Source organism: Gymnogyps californianus, chromosome 3 (assembly GCF_018139145.2).
Source record: "Gymnogyps californianus isolate 813 chromosome 3, ASM1813914v2, whole genome shotgun sequence".
NCBI lineage: Eukaryota > Metazoa > Chordata > Aves > Accipitriformes > Cathartidae > Gymnogyps > Gymnogyps californianus.
The window spans coordinates 56,670,716-56,684,624 of NC_059473.1; the positions used below are offsets into that span (position 1 = coordinate 56,670,716).

The 13,909-nt window shown below is 37.0% G+C and overlaps 1 protein-coding gene across 3 annotated transcripts in view; it reads left to right on the forward strand.

Annotated features, from left to right (window-relative positions):
- The window catches only part of LOC127014669 (damage-control phosphatase ARMT1-like), a 67,548-nt gene extending 54,322 nt beyond the window's left edge, over positions 1–13,226 (forward strand). For all 3 annotated transcript variants that reach the window (XM_050894165.1, XM_050894167.1, XM_050894166.1), the window contains 5 exons: positions 1,265–1,465; positions 3,244–3,417; positions 4,615–4,857; positions 5,755–5,991; positions 12,078–13,226. In XM_050894165.1, coding sequence (XP_050750122.1) covers positions 1,265–1,465; positions 3,244–3,417; positions 4,615–4,857; positions 5,755–5,991; positions 12,078–12,278 — 1,056 coding nt within the window. In that variant the 3' untranslated portion in view covers positions 12,279–13,226. The remainder of the gene's footprint in view (positions 1–1,264; positions 1,466–3,243; positions 3,418–4,614; positions 4,858–5,754; positions 5,992–12,077) is intronic.
- The last annotated feature ends 683 nt before the right edge of the window (positions 13,227–13,909 follow it).

Consider the following 13,909-nt stretch of genomic DNA (forward strand, 5'->3'; position numbering starts at 1 on the left):
GTAAAAGCTTCACGCAGCTGGGCTGCGCCCAGAGCCGCTCTGCAGCCTGATAATGTGGCCCTGGGTTCTCCAGCGGCAGCGCATCTCTGTGGGCACAAGTTACTGAAAGCTTTTTTTTTCCCCTGCTGAGTGATATGTGATGCAGAAAAACATAGAATGTGTGTGTGGGTTCTTGCAGTTTTATTATTGTTTAGTGTTTTCTATGACTGTATGAGCAGCAGTAATTTCTCAGTGTTTTTTAGGCGGGTTGGGTGCAAACTATTGTTTGTATTCAATTGCAGTCTAAGTTGGAAATCTTTCTGTGCCATTAAAATTAATGGGAGTTTTGTGTGCTTGTTGTTCATTTTATTAACAGGAGGCAAACAGATGCTTAAAATGAGGAGACTGCTTGGAGATGAGTGTCTGAACACTGAGTTACAAATGCAACATAATTATGTAACCAAATAATTATATGACAGTCAGAAGAGGAGAGAGGGAAAGAGGGAAGCAAGCAACTTTTTGGATAGAACTGTCTTTCAGTATTTGGCAGCAATGTAATCAGATGCTTTCAAGCATTTAATTTATAAGTAGTTTACAACTTAAAATCCATTACATTATATGTAGGTGTTGCAAAGTTAACAGTGTAGAGCTACAAGTGTTTTCAGAATTGTTAGTCTAGTTTCTTGTTATGAGATTTTATGCTTTTAGCCTTGGGCTTTGGCTAGACACAGATTTTTTAATTTTTTTTATTTTTTTTTTAAGCAAAATCTTTTAGGTAAACACCCTTTAACAGTTAACAATTGGGAAGCACTCCTCTGAGACTTGGTTATCCATATCTACATTCTCACTTACATGCTGCACGTATTTTCTAAATCATTTATCTTTTTTTCCACTCAGCTCCTCGATAGACTAGTGATTTTATTGGATTATTTTAAAGAATGTTAGTTGACTGCCAGGTATTGCTGGTTTGCTAACATCTTTGGAAAGTTTGTGTCTAAATTAGTTTGTATTAATTTGTTATAGATATTAGCCTGTTTTAGTCAGTTGACTCATCTTAAATTCAGTTTCTGCTGTTCACTTTTGTGTGTCTCACGTGTCACCACTTCTGCCATTTTCTCCTGGTGGTTACAGCAGATTTTTCTCTTTCTGTCTTTTTAAATGCTTGTATTTTAAAGATAGATATTTTACCCTCTTTTTAATAATTTGAGGATGCATCTTTCATATCCTTCTAACATTTCCACACCCACCTAAGCCCATATATTTTGTTGGTTTTCTTGCTCCCTAGATGGTATCTCAGCTTGAAACCCAAATAGCTAAATTGACCGAAGCTTTGGAAAATCAGACCAGATTGTACCAAGAAGCTCTGGAGAGGAGCAGGAAAGCTGAGAAATGTTCTGAGACTTTCCAGGATCAACTGAAACACTTGGAAGAGGAATTACTGTCTGTAGATCTGATGCAAGATGGTTTGAAGCTTGAGAAACAAAAAGTAGTTGCATGCATTATTTTCTTTTGCGTAAAAGTCACTAAAGACAGAGATACAGCTAGTTGTGTTGCAATGATCAGCTGGAGTATTACTTACAGTATTGCAAGTGATGTGAATTAGCAGTCAGGCATCATGTAGGGAGTAGTAATATCTTTTCTTTGACCAACAATTTTAGTTGGAAAAAGTACCTAAGCTTTTGAGTTCAAAGTCCATTTAATGGGGAAAAAACCCAGATTAAAAGAAGTCTCAGTAAATACATCAGAGGTCCTTCAAGGATTCTCTGATCTTAAAGCCTCCTCTGATCTCTCTGTCCTTCTCTAATATATCATCTGGTCTGCAGTCTCTCAAGATGTTGCAACCCTTGATTCTTTTACATCCTTAGACCATCAAGGCTACCAGGATTTTTTTATTAATTGTATGAATGAACACACCGTTAGCCTATAACAGATCCGCATACTGAGTTTGAAAAATGACATAGTACCTGGAAAGCAAAACTAGCCATCCAATACAGCTAAGAAAGACAAAGTTGTAGCATGTTACCAGGCCAAGATCAATGCTTAGAAAGTTGAATTTGCAAAGAATCAACAATTTGGTGATGTTTGTTTTGCATTAGTCTATGGTACAATAACTTTTATGAATGAAGCATCCACCACGTTGGGAGCAAACCAGAAAATGGAGCTGTTCCTTCCCCTCTGCTTCCTCTGTGAGGAACATGTGGCCCTAGTTTCTTAATTTCTCCCTAGATTTTGCTGCAATAAAGAGATTTTTATTGTGATTTTTTTCTGTTAAAGAACAACTTCAGTGCTTTCTGCTGCTACTACTGTTTTTAATTTTTTGAACCAGAAGCATCATGAAACAAAAAGAGATTCTTGCTATGTTTTATTGTCTTGGGCTCAAGCAACAGTTATGGAACTGGTTTGTTTTTTTTTTTTTCTTCCTTTGTTGTTTCTTTGCAAAGATTATGAACTGCAACAGAAGTAAGAGAAAACAAAGGCAAATATAGTTCTTAGTGACAAGGAGAGCTTTGGCTTTTGCAAGAGAGGCTAATTGAGACCAGGGAACAAATGCATTTTTTCAAGAGCTAGCAGGGCAGGACAAAAGAATGAAAAACCAGATTAAATAATATTTGATATCTGTATGTGTTCACATCAGTAAACCAGATGGAGATGCAATTAAAATAATCTTTAAAGCAATTTGTAAACCAATAACTGTTATCTCTAGAACTTGCTGTTCCAAAGAAGGGCAAAAGACTGACCATGTTAACGTTCCTGTGTCTCCTCAGACTACATCAGATCTCATCCATGGCATCCCTGGTACCAGTTTTATCTGTTTTAGAGCTCACAGCAGTGGGCAATCACAGCACTTGAAATTAGTTGGGATGTAGCTGTCCTTTCTAACTCCTCCCTGTCAATGCATGGTCATGTAAAGCAGCAGAGCCACACACAGGAAAGGGAGTCAGAAGCAGACACACATACCTAGTGCTGCTCTTACTGCAGAGGAGCAAAAAAAAAATCTGGTCTTGCTAAGAAGATAAATACAGTAGGTCCAGGGATTTATGAACAAAATAAATGTAGACTAAAAAAGGACAAATGGAGAATTTGCAATTGTGTCAGAAGTGTGTACTATAAACATACCCTTTCAGTACATTATTTCTTGTGGATAGTGGACCTGGCTATGTATAGTTTGTTGCAGATGTAGGGGGAATTGCTTTTAAATTGTACTTCAGGACTTTTAATGAAGTTTTATTATTCTTTTACCCACTTTTCAACATCTTATCTTAGTATCTGAAATTTCTGGAGCAACTTAATGAGAAGATGAAGCTGGATAGCCTAGCAGCAGAGGTTGGATATGATATGAATGTGGATGCAATTCTAGCCCGGGTAGAGCAGTTAGTGAAACTGGAAGGTGATGCAGTGATTGAAAACAAGACTATGGCATATAGCCTAAGAAGGAAGGTAGGCAAAAAAGACATGCCGGTACTGCTTGTTTCAAAGATAAACATTGTTATGGCTATATTTCTATAGTGGCTTGCTAAAGGTAGCAGATTGGAGCTTCCTATATGTACAAGGAATTTCAAAGATTTCCATTACATAAAAAAAAGATAGTAAATGTTTGCAAACTATACAAACAGACTGCATATTAAAACAACTAAAACCACCAGTTGGTTAAATATGTGATACTGCTTTTCACGTCTTCTTAAATCTATGAAGTTATGCATGTTTATATATGTACATATGTCTACTTTTTAATACACATTTATAATATACTTCTGTAAACAACTACCATTGATATTTCAATCTAAAAGGATCTGCTGGGAAGGGGGGTATCTTCCACAAATTTCTATGGAAACTAGTAGGACGTCAGTTGTATTTCACCAAGAATTTCAACATTTCCAACAAGAACTGTGCTCCTTTAGGAGCAAATCTGTTCAAATTTGGTCAGACACTCTTCCGTCATCCTGTTGTGACAGAGTGAAAACTTCTGGTTTTAGGCTAATCAGAATGGTTTAGAGCTTAGAGTTAGGTCTGTTTAAGGTTTAAAACAACACCGTATTTTTCTGGAAGCAACTGCCTCTCAAGCAGGGAGTATATGTATGTTAATACTCCTCAGATGTTTCAGAGTAAAGCCTGGCAGCTCCCAGAGCACTAAAATTACAAAACTAAGCTGCTGGACCTTGTATTGGAGCAGTGGATGAAAGTTTTCTTATTTCTGTATGTTGATTCTCCTTCTTGCACACTAGTCTTAATTAACTGATTAAAGATGGAAATATCTTAAACTACCACCACTGAAACCACTGTCTCCTTAATGAATCTCTCTTACCTCTTGCATTTGACTAGTGTCTTATACTTTAGACAATCTCAGATGTTATGAACGATGCACAAATATTTATGTTCAGATTGGGTGCAGTCTGTATGTAAATTCATTCTAAAAGGTAGTGCACAAATTCAGGGATGGAGAAGCACAATTAATTGGTAATATAAGAGGTGTCAAGTTAGTATATACATGTTTATGCTGCTTTACAGAGTTTTCAAGAGAGGAATAGGAGTTCAGGTTAAATATGCAACACGGGGATTAAATTTGCAAAACAGTCTGTGTATTACCATTGTCTTTCACATATATTTTTTCAAATATCCTTGTGTTTGGAAAACTAGTTGAAGACTCAGAAGGAAAAACTTGAAAGCAAAGAGCTGCACATGAACCTTCTGCGGCAGAAAATAACCCAGCTAGAAGAAGAGAAGCAAGTAAGGACCGCCTTAGCTGTAGAGAGGGATGAGGCCAATCTCGCTGTCAGAAAGTTACATAAGATGACAGAGAGGTTGCAGAAGCAGCTTGATCTGGCAAGGGAAACAAATACTGATCTCAAAGCCAAGCTGTCTGAAACCAATGAACTTAAGGTGAGTTAAAAGGTTACATTTGTGCTTCTATCCATTTTTCTATTCCAGTTGAACACAGCTGGAGTTCATTTACAATAAATGTGTTCATGGAGAACTCCTCAAATCCATCTAGGTGGGGAAAGCAAATATAATATTACAATGTTTTGGGTATTTTGCAATTTGTCTTGATATACTAAGTAGCATCTGTAAAGCACAATGTAAATTTTCAGGCTAGTGTAAGATAAATATGATATATGCATCCCTTTCTTTCCTGTTGATATGACTGTAATCTTATATTTTCCCATACATTGCTCACAGAAGATCTATTCTGATAGGTATGGGGGAAAAAAAGTTTTTTTTTTTTCCCCACATAAAACAGGCAAGATGCTAAATTTTCATTGTTCCTGTTTTATTATATTGCAGCAGTAATAAATAACCTGCTTTTAGTCAGGTGGATGCAAGTAGTTTGCAGTCATTGATAGCTTGCCACCACTGGAAGAAAGGAAGATTGATTTTTTGTGAGTTTGTGTCCTGTGGCTGATGGAGCGAAATAGATAAGTAGGTGCATGTTCCAATTGAACAATTTTTACCAGCAAAATATTTGGCAACTCTTTTTCATACTGTTTTTCCAGAGGCTAGCAGAGAATGAACTCTCACTGTGGGTTTTTGTCTGTCCAGTTACCTCTTTTCACAAAACCTGTAGAGAATTAACTGTCTTTGAAACAAAAATCTTTTCGTTGAGTTGAAATTGGCCAGTCTCCTTTAATAACTTTTCAGTTCACACGTACACGTGATTTCCTCAAGAACCCATAAGAAACCACATTAAAGTGCTTACTCATGATTATCCCTGATATTTTTATTATTTGTTCATGTTAGATGAAAGTGTGACAAATTTAACATTATTTTATGTTATTGCAGATCAAAACTTTGGAGCAGAACAGAACAATAGAAGAACTCAATAAGTCTCAAGGCAAATTGGAAAGAATGAAAGAAAAGGCAGAGAGACAACTTACCTCTGTCAAATCAGAACTTCTTTTAAAGGAGCGTAAAGCTACTGAAGATAAAGAAAAAAACAAAAATATGTTAGAAGCAGTTACCAGTGAGATGAAGGTGCTTAAAACAACTCTTGCAGAATTAGCAAAAAGAGAGAGACAGGTAGGTGTATAGGTATTTGCCAAGTGCTAGCTATCACTTAGAATATAAGAATGTGGTATAGGTGGAGCAACTATCTAGCTGTGCTGAAAACTTTTGTGAACATTATTAAACAAGGAAATTTTGGGCCAGAGTGACTGTTGTGATTCTGAGAGGCAAAGCTATTCTTCAAGTTATATATGCAAGAGAATGAATAATAAATGCAGACATTGTTTTCTTTGTTCATTGCAAAATATTATATCACCTTTTGGAGAAGTATAAAAATGTTTTAAATGAGATTCAACAAGGCTAAGTGATAGGATGAGAGGAAATGGCCTCAAGTTGCACCAGGGGAGGTTTAGATTGGATATTAGGAAAAATTTCTTCACCGAAAGGGTGGTCAAGCACTGCAACAGGCTGCCCAGGGAAGTGGTTGAGTCACCATCCCTGGAGGTATTTAAAAGAAGTGTAGATGTGGCACTTAGGGACATGGTTTAGTGGTGGACTTGGCAGTGCTAGGTTTACTGTTGGACTCGATGATCTTAAAGATCTTTTCCAGCCTAAATGATTCTATGATTCTATGTTATCATGTATAGACCATAAATTCAAAGAACGTTGGAAGAGATCAGAAAATTAAAAAAAGCAAACAAACCAGACTTAATATTGAATGTAACTATTTTGGATAGATTAGTGACATATAACTTTGTTAAATTTTAGGTAAGAAAAATTTTTGTGGTAATTCACCTTGGGGAGGGTGTAAAGAGTTTGTGGGAAACCCATTAGTAAATGTGTTCCATTCTAATTTAAAAAAATTGTGAAGTATGTATGTAGTTGCCCTGCATATTGTGTTTTGTAGCAACATTATAGATGGCATAATTGTTGAAAGCCAATGGGATGCTTCTTTAAAGTAAGAAATGTGTAAAGTAAAAAATGTGTAATTTTAAATTCCTTATTCCAACTGCTTAGAACTTTGTTAGTTTTTCCAGCTAAAATTTTACGCTATATGTTGGCCTTAGCAATGACTCCAGATGAAATTTCAGAATGCTATTTCAAAAAATGAGTCTAGAAAAATATTTTTTACTCATATGAAGAAAAGACCAACAACCTGGGGATCTTTCTTCCTGGAAAGCTTTAGCACTGTTTTGTTTTATAATGAAGGTTAGAAACTTGGCAGGAAAATTTAGTTTCTTCATATGTCTCATGAGGAAACAAAGCATCCTGCACACAGAAGGAGGTATGAATTATATTCAGGAAATTATTCCCTGGAGTCATACATTGAGTACTTGCTAAAAACACACAAATATTGAATTTTTACTGTCCAAACCCAAGGCGTTTCAAGGCATTTGAATACTGTTGCAGTGTTCTTCGGCCAAATTTGAAGAACATGGGAAAAGTGAGGTAAGTGGGCTACAAAGTGCAGAATGCTCAAGCACCGCATAGCACTAGTTCTCAAGCTTTCTGGGTTAGTGAAAGAAAAATGTCATCTTATAATTCACCAGCATCCACAGTCATCTACATCACAGGAACATTTCGAATACCTGCAGGTGGAACTATACTGCTAAACTGGGAGCAAAGCTGTTTGCAAAACCAATGCCTGGTGCTTGTGCAGTGCTGATTAGCAGTAATGGCATTTTGAGAATATGAGAATAGCCGGTAATATTCGTAGCATACTCTCCTGTATCTTAACAGTTTACTTAGCTAAAATCTGTCCTTAAAGCTACTGTTGCTAAATCAGAGAATTAGTTCGAAACTCTCTCTCTCTCACTAATTAACACATGAGGTTTTTTCCTGACTTCTCCCAAACCGTTACCCAAGGAGAATTCCTTCCTTACCCCTAACCCTGTGTAGTTCTTCACCTGCTTTGGACTCACTCGTTCTTCCTTCTCAGGGAAGCTAAACAAGACCAGACTTCTCTCACTCTCTGTAAAAGGTAGTGAATGCAGGTGTTAAATACTTCTCTGAGCTCCTGTGTATATGTTTAATCTGAATATAAGCACAGCCATGTCATCTGTGTGTGTATGCATGTTAAGAAAACTACTAGAAACTGAAATTGCTGTTACCTGATGGAGGAGTTGATGTGGCCAGGCTGACTGCTTGTACGTGCATTTGCATGGTTTTTTCACATATACTCTGCTTTCCATAAATATCACTATGTGTAATGTTAAATAACATCGTAATATTGCGTGGCTATTTTCCAGGCTGTCAAAATTAAAAGTATGCAGAATTGAACTATTGCCAACTGGTTAAGACATTGATTTGTCTTGTGATTGTAAAGAAAGGCAGAACATACTCAAGTGAAGTCAGAAATTAAGATTGGATTGAAATAATTCAATATGAACTCATAATTGGGATTTAACAGAGTCTTTCTCGTTGTTCTTTGCTCTTTAGACTATTAATTCCTGCTAAGTTTAAGAGGAAAATTTAGCTTTGGCATTTCTGTGGGTTTTTTTTCCTTTTTTTTTCCTTTTTGTTTTTTTTTAAGAGAATGCACAGAATCAAAGCATCTGAATTGTTAGAAGTGAAGTACTGTAAGCAGGGTGTAATAACACTGCCACTCTGCTTTAGGATTAGCAGTCAGCTCTGGTGGCTGTAGTGAATAACAGCAAAGTATGCATATTCTTGGGTAGACACATAAAACCATTTAAAAAATGGTGTTCAAAGCATTATTAAATCATACTGCAGAGTAAAAACCGTAGAGAGGTGAAGCTATATGTAAAGAATTAAAACAGTAGAGATTGCTAGAACGGATATATAGTGGGGAATTAGTTGGATATATTGAAATTTTACAAGAGTAAGTGTAAGTTTACAGATATCCATACTGGATTTCCTCTGTCTATGGGGTGGACAGAAAACCTTCTTCACTTCATATATCGTTATTGCATATTTCTGAATATAAATAAATATCAGCATAGCCAACATTCATTTTAATAAAACTAGATAAAGGGTATGCATAATGACTGATGACAAAAGGATGTTCACAGGGACTGATAACATCAGTATATGATCACTGCAGTCAACTACAGATTAAAATCTGAATATATTTTATTTTTATATCAATTTAACTCAAGTCCTTATTTGCAGTAGTACTTGGAGTAAGAATATAAATGTCACTGTTTTGTTTGAATTTTTGATGGTTTTATTATAAGGATTTTTCCAGTCTTAGTTTCCCCCTTTTTTTTTCCCCTCCCTTTCTATTGGAATAAGACCCCTTCAACTTTCCTGTAGGTACAGCGTGAAAACAAAATGTAGTGTCTGTTTTTTCCTTCTGCTCCCCCCTCCTAATATCTTGGGTTAATGCTCTAAATTGCATTCATTTCCTCTCTGTTACTTCAGATAATTTTACTCACTGGATGGAAGGTGCAAAGAAAATTTATCATGAGTGCTTGCTGCTGTAGCAAACCTTTGGTTTTGAGTCTTTAGTGATGTTTATCTTTCTATTATTTCTCTCCTTCACTTCAAATTGTGACTATCTTAGAAATATTAACTGCCATTGAAGAAAGCCTTAAATAAAGAGTTAGGTGGTACTTCTATTAGCTTCTAGTATTTCAGCAGAACTGTTGTGTTCTTAATTACCTCTTAGTTACCTCTGTTGCGTTGTTTTTAAAGCTGAAATATATTTCTCATCTATTGTTTTTTTCTAGGTCTTGTATGTTTTAGTGCAAGATTTTAAAAAGTTGTTCATGATGTGCTTACAGCACTGTATCCTCTTAAGAGTATAAACATGCATCTTGCTCCACGTGAGACATGCGATAGCATTCTAAAGATCATCCAGCGTGTATCGTCTGTTGCTTTTGTTTGGAGTTTTTAAAATTCAGATTGATGTCCTCTGGTGGGGCATTTTTGCATCCAAGAGTGATGGTTCTCTTTGTCAGTTTATGTGGAGAATTTCTCTTTGTTGTCGACCCTTTTTCTGCATTTTCACTGAACTACAGCTTTGTCTGCACTATACTTTATATGCCGCAATATAATAGTCAGAAAAGGTGTTTTTTGTCTAAGTGTTATTCCATTAAAGTGGAAAAAAATCCTCAATTTAAAATTCACATAAATGAATGGCTTAAAGGATTTAAGGGCTCTGTGTGCTTTCCAGTTTAGGTTATTTGCTGACGAAAATTATTGATTTTTTAACATATTTATTGTCCATTCAGTATAGCTATGACCTGCTTTTCCCATCAGAAATAAAGAGTGAGATGATTGTGTATATGTTTTAATTTGTATCTGTTCCTCTGGCAAAATCCTGCTGGACCAATAATCTGCATCAGTGCATCAAATTTATTTTGATTGCATTTGATACATGGTTGTAGTGCAATTTGATTTACTCATAGTTGCTGTAATTAAATTGAACAGCTTGCAATAGCAAAGATATGAGAGCAAGAAATTTGGTGCAAAGCGCAGACCCTATTGTGCTCCCAGGGAATCAGTTGGGTTTGCTGTATAGACGTCTTGTGGGGGTTTAATTCATCCAAAGACTGGATCTTTGCAGAGGGCTGCCTTGATCTTTTAACATAAAGTCTGTGTGGAAACAAATTCCAGCTCTGCTGCCTACTTGTTCTGTCTGTGATCCAGATGTTTAAAGAACATCGTTAGCTTCTGCTAAATTGTACTTGCCTAGCACACTGCCAGAGCCCCACATCAGTGACCTCCTCACTTGGTGTTGAAGAAAATATATGGGAACTTGGGGGTTTTTGGTGGTACATTGTTCCAACGTTTCATCCAAGACATTGCACTGCCTTGGTAAGACAGGCAGCTGGGACTGAATTCTCAAATTCTCTTACCCTATACTGTCTTTGTTTCCATATTCGTTTTTCTGAACTGATGGCAGCTCCTTAGGGTTTGTACTGGGATGAAACAAACTGTCTTTGGCAAAGTCTTGGAACTGAGACCTTGTTTTCAGGGTTTTTGCAGCTTGCCTTACAGATGTTATAACTGCTTTAGAGTTCTGCACAGTATTCTGGGGGTTGGGCACGTATTTCAGGAGTGCTTTTATCTCCATTTCAGGAGTGCATTTGTCTCCTCCTTACCATTAGCCGTTAGCATGATTGGTGGAGTGAGGGTGCTGCCACACCAGACTGCGAGTCTGGCTTCTTGGTGGTTTTGATGTTTCTGTGACATTTTGAGTCTCTGTCATGCTTGGGAATGGGGATCTTGATGTTCAAATAGATAGCAAGACAAGCATATTTTCTTAAATAGGAACATTTTCCTCTTAATTTTGTGTTGATGATACGGGGTATTAAGGCATTGGTCATTTGGGCTGCGTAATGCATTGTCCATTGAAGAGACATTGCAGTTTGACTTATAATGATCCATATTGTGAGTTGAGAAGAGTAAATCAGCATTCATGTTCATCTGATCTTAAGTTTTTAATCTAGTTGCTGGCAGGGTCACTAGTGATGACAGTTTCTTGTGGATGTCTGCCCATTTGGAACTGCAGAGAGAAAGCTGGTTTCTTTAATTACTTTGCCAAATACCCTTCCTATGATACATTTTCAGCAGCTATGCGCAGAAGAAAAATGAGCATTTCCCAGGGTGCATCTTGAATTTTGGCTGCATCCTGATTCCAAGTCAAAGTCAGACTGAAGGATGTCCCAAACCTCCACCTTTCTTCTAACTTCCTCCTTTCTGCTGTGGTTTCCACAAGAAACTGCAGGGTGGAGGGGAGCGGGGACAAGCAGTGGTCAGGAGCTTGAGGTCAGGACCAGCACCTTAGTCTGTGCTGTGGGGTGCACCCACCAGAGTTTCCAGTTGTCTGTATAGTTTGCAGTCATCTAGGTCAAGTACAACTCCTCTTCCTGTCTTTTCCTCAGTTTTCGCTGTTGAGTCAGCAGGGAAGATATGCCTGTGAAGGATACTAAAGAACACTTGAAACTGTGTTTTGTGTTCAAGATCCTTAGCACCTCAGCTCTTTATGTGTTTTGTTGTTTGAGGTACACCTCAAAAGGCTGTTTCCATCCTCTTCAGCTCTCTGTATCGAGCAACAGCAGAAATTCCTATATTTTGCACTGCTGATACAAATGCTTGTGTTTGTATGTATGCATATATGTATATGTTTTTCCAGGCATCTCCTTTGCTTGGTATTTAATTTATTAGTAATTCCTTTCTGTTTGCTCTTGCAGCTGGCAGATTTCCGAGAGGTGGTCTCGCGGATGCTGGGCCTCAACATTGCCAGCCTGGCTCTTCCTGACTACGAAATCATTACACGTCTTGAAGGGTTGATTCACTCTCATCAGCACCACTGCTTCCCCTGTGTCTGCCCCAAAGATGTGGCAACGGCACCAGAGGAACACTCACAAAGAAACATACATCTTCTTCACTGAAACACACGTTTTGTAAGGAGACAGAACAAAGTAAAATTTTCTTTTGTGCTTCCCTACCCGCTAGACATGCATAGAAAACAGATATTTGTTTCTGTTCCCTACTCTACAGATACTGACTTGGGCTGATTTTTAGTGTTTCAGTAGGGAGACTGAGCCGAATGGATAGAGTAAAGCCAGCAGCCTAGAGACAGCAAATAGAAAATTCCTGGGCAGCATAATACTTCATTTATGAAAATGATAGGCAATATGTGAACAATGTATAGCCCTCCAGTTTCATTGCAGAGGCACTGAAGGTGTGGGCCATCCGAGGTCAGTTCACAGTTTTAGGAAGTACTTGCTAATGAATGTCAGCTTCAGTGACATTCCTTGTGCTTTACCTCTGGGTGACAGGGATGAAATAAAGTGGGAGTTGTCCCGCTGCTGTTCCTCTTGCAAAATGGGACCTCTCTCTGCATTTTTATGCATAAGGACTTTAGCTTCAAAACACTTAGCTGGAAGTTAGACAGAGGACTATCACAATTTTGGAACAAGGGATTTTTTTCTTCTGTTGTTTTCCTTAGTCTGCTCTTGTGCCAAACCAAAAAGTTATGCTTTTTCAGCAAAGGCTCTTTCACAGGGTCCAGTCATGTGCCTGATGTAGATATATTTGGTAAATTTGCATGTTGCCCTTGGTCTTGATGCCTTGAAAATTTTTCTTCTAGCTGCTGTATTCCTTGGGCAATTAATCTATAGGCCAAATAAGCTGCAGTTCTTCTGAGTTAATAAAAAGTTATTTTAAAATGCTTATCCACTACAGAAGATAGTTTAATTACTAAAGTCTTTATTTTCAGAAAAGCAATGATGAGGTGTCCAGAACTACCTCTTAATCGTAAAAACTGCTTGTCTATCACCCTTTCTAAGCGTTGTTAAAGTCATGATTTTTTTAAAGAAATTTAAACAATAAATCTGTTTTAATAGCACACTCGCACATGATTCTGTGTTTTTAGTTGTCTCTTCACATTATGTATTTTTGTATGGGTGTGTAGAACAGTAAAGAAGACTTACCTATTTATGTCTGACCATTTGTGGACTTTCTACAGTATCTCAGCAAATGATAACCCACTCACTAAAACTGAGCACACTATTTTAAGAAAAATGAGACTTTTTCAAGTAAGTGTGGTAATTTTGGTATCTGGCTAGGGACTCAAAGCATTATAGGTTGCTTTTATTTCACTTGCCTCTGAAGAATCATTTCTCAGTGACTTGTTAGTAAAAAACCAAAAAACACCCAAGCTTTTGCAAAATCGGTCATTTGAGGAGATAACGGTAAATCATATATTCTTATGCTCCTGTGGCTACCTGGATTAAAATCAATTTCCTTTCTTGTTTTATAATGTAACATTGTTTTTCAGGTGAAGTTTAATAAATGGAATAAAGGAAAAAGCTAATATTAAAATATATAGACTTAAACTTAGGAAAACACCTAAGTGCTTACAATTTCAAAGTAAAGTAAAAGATTGAAATGTAAATATTTTTAGGCATGATATGTTAGTTGGGAATTTAGAGGGTGGGAAAGGATGTAATTTTCTAATTCTTTGTGAGAGAATACAAGTAGTTTCAGCTTGTGTTTTGCTGGTTCTATAGGCACTTCT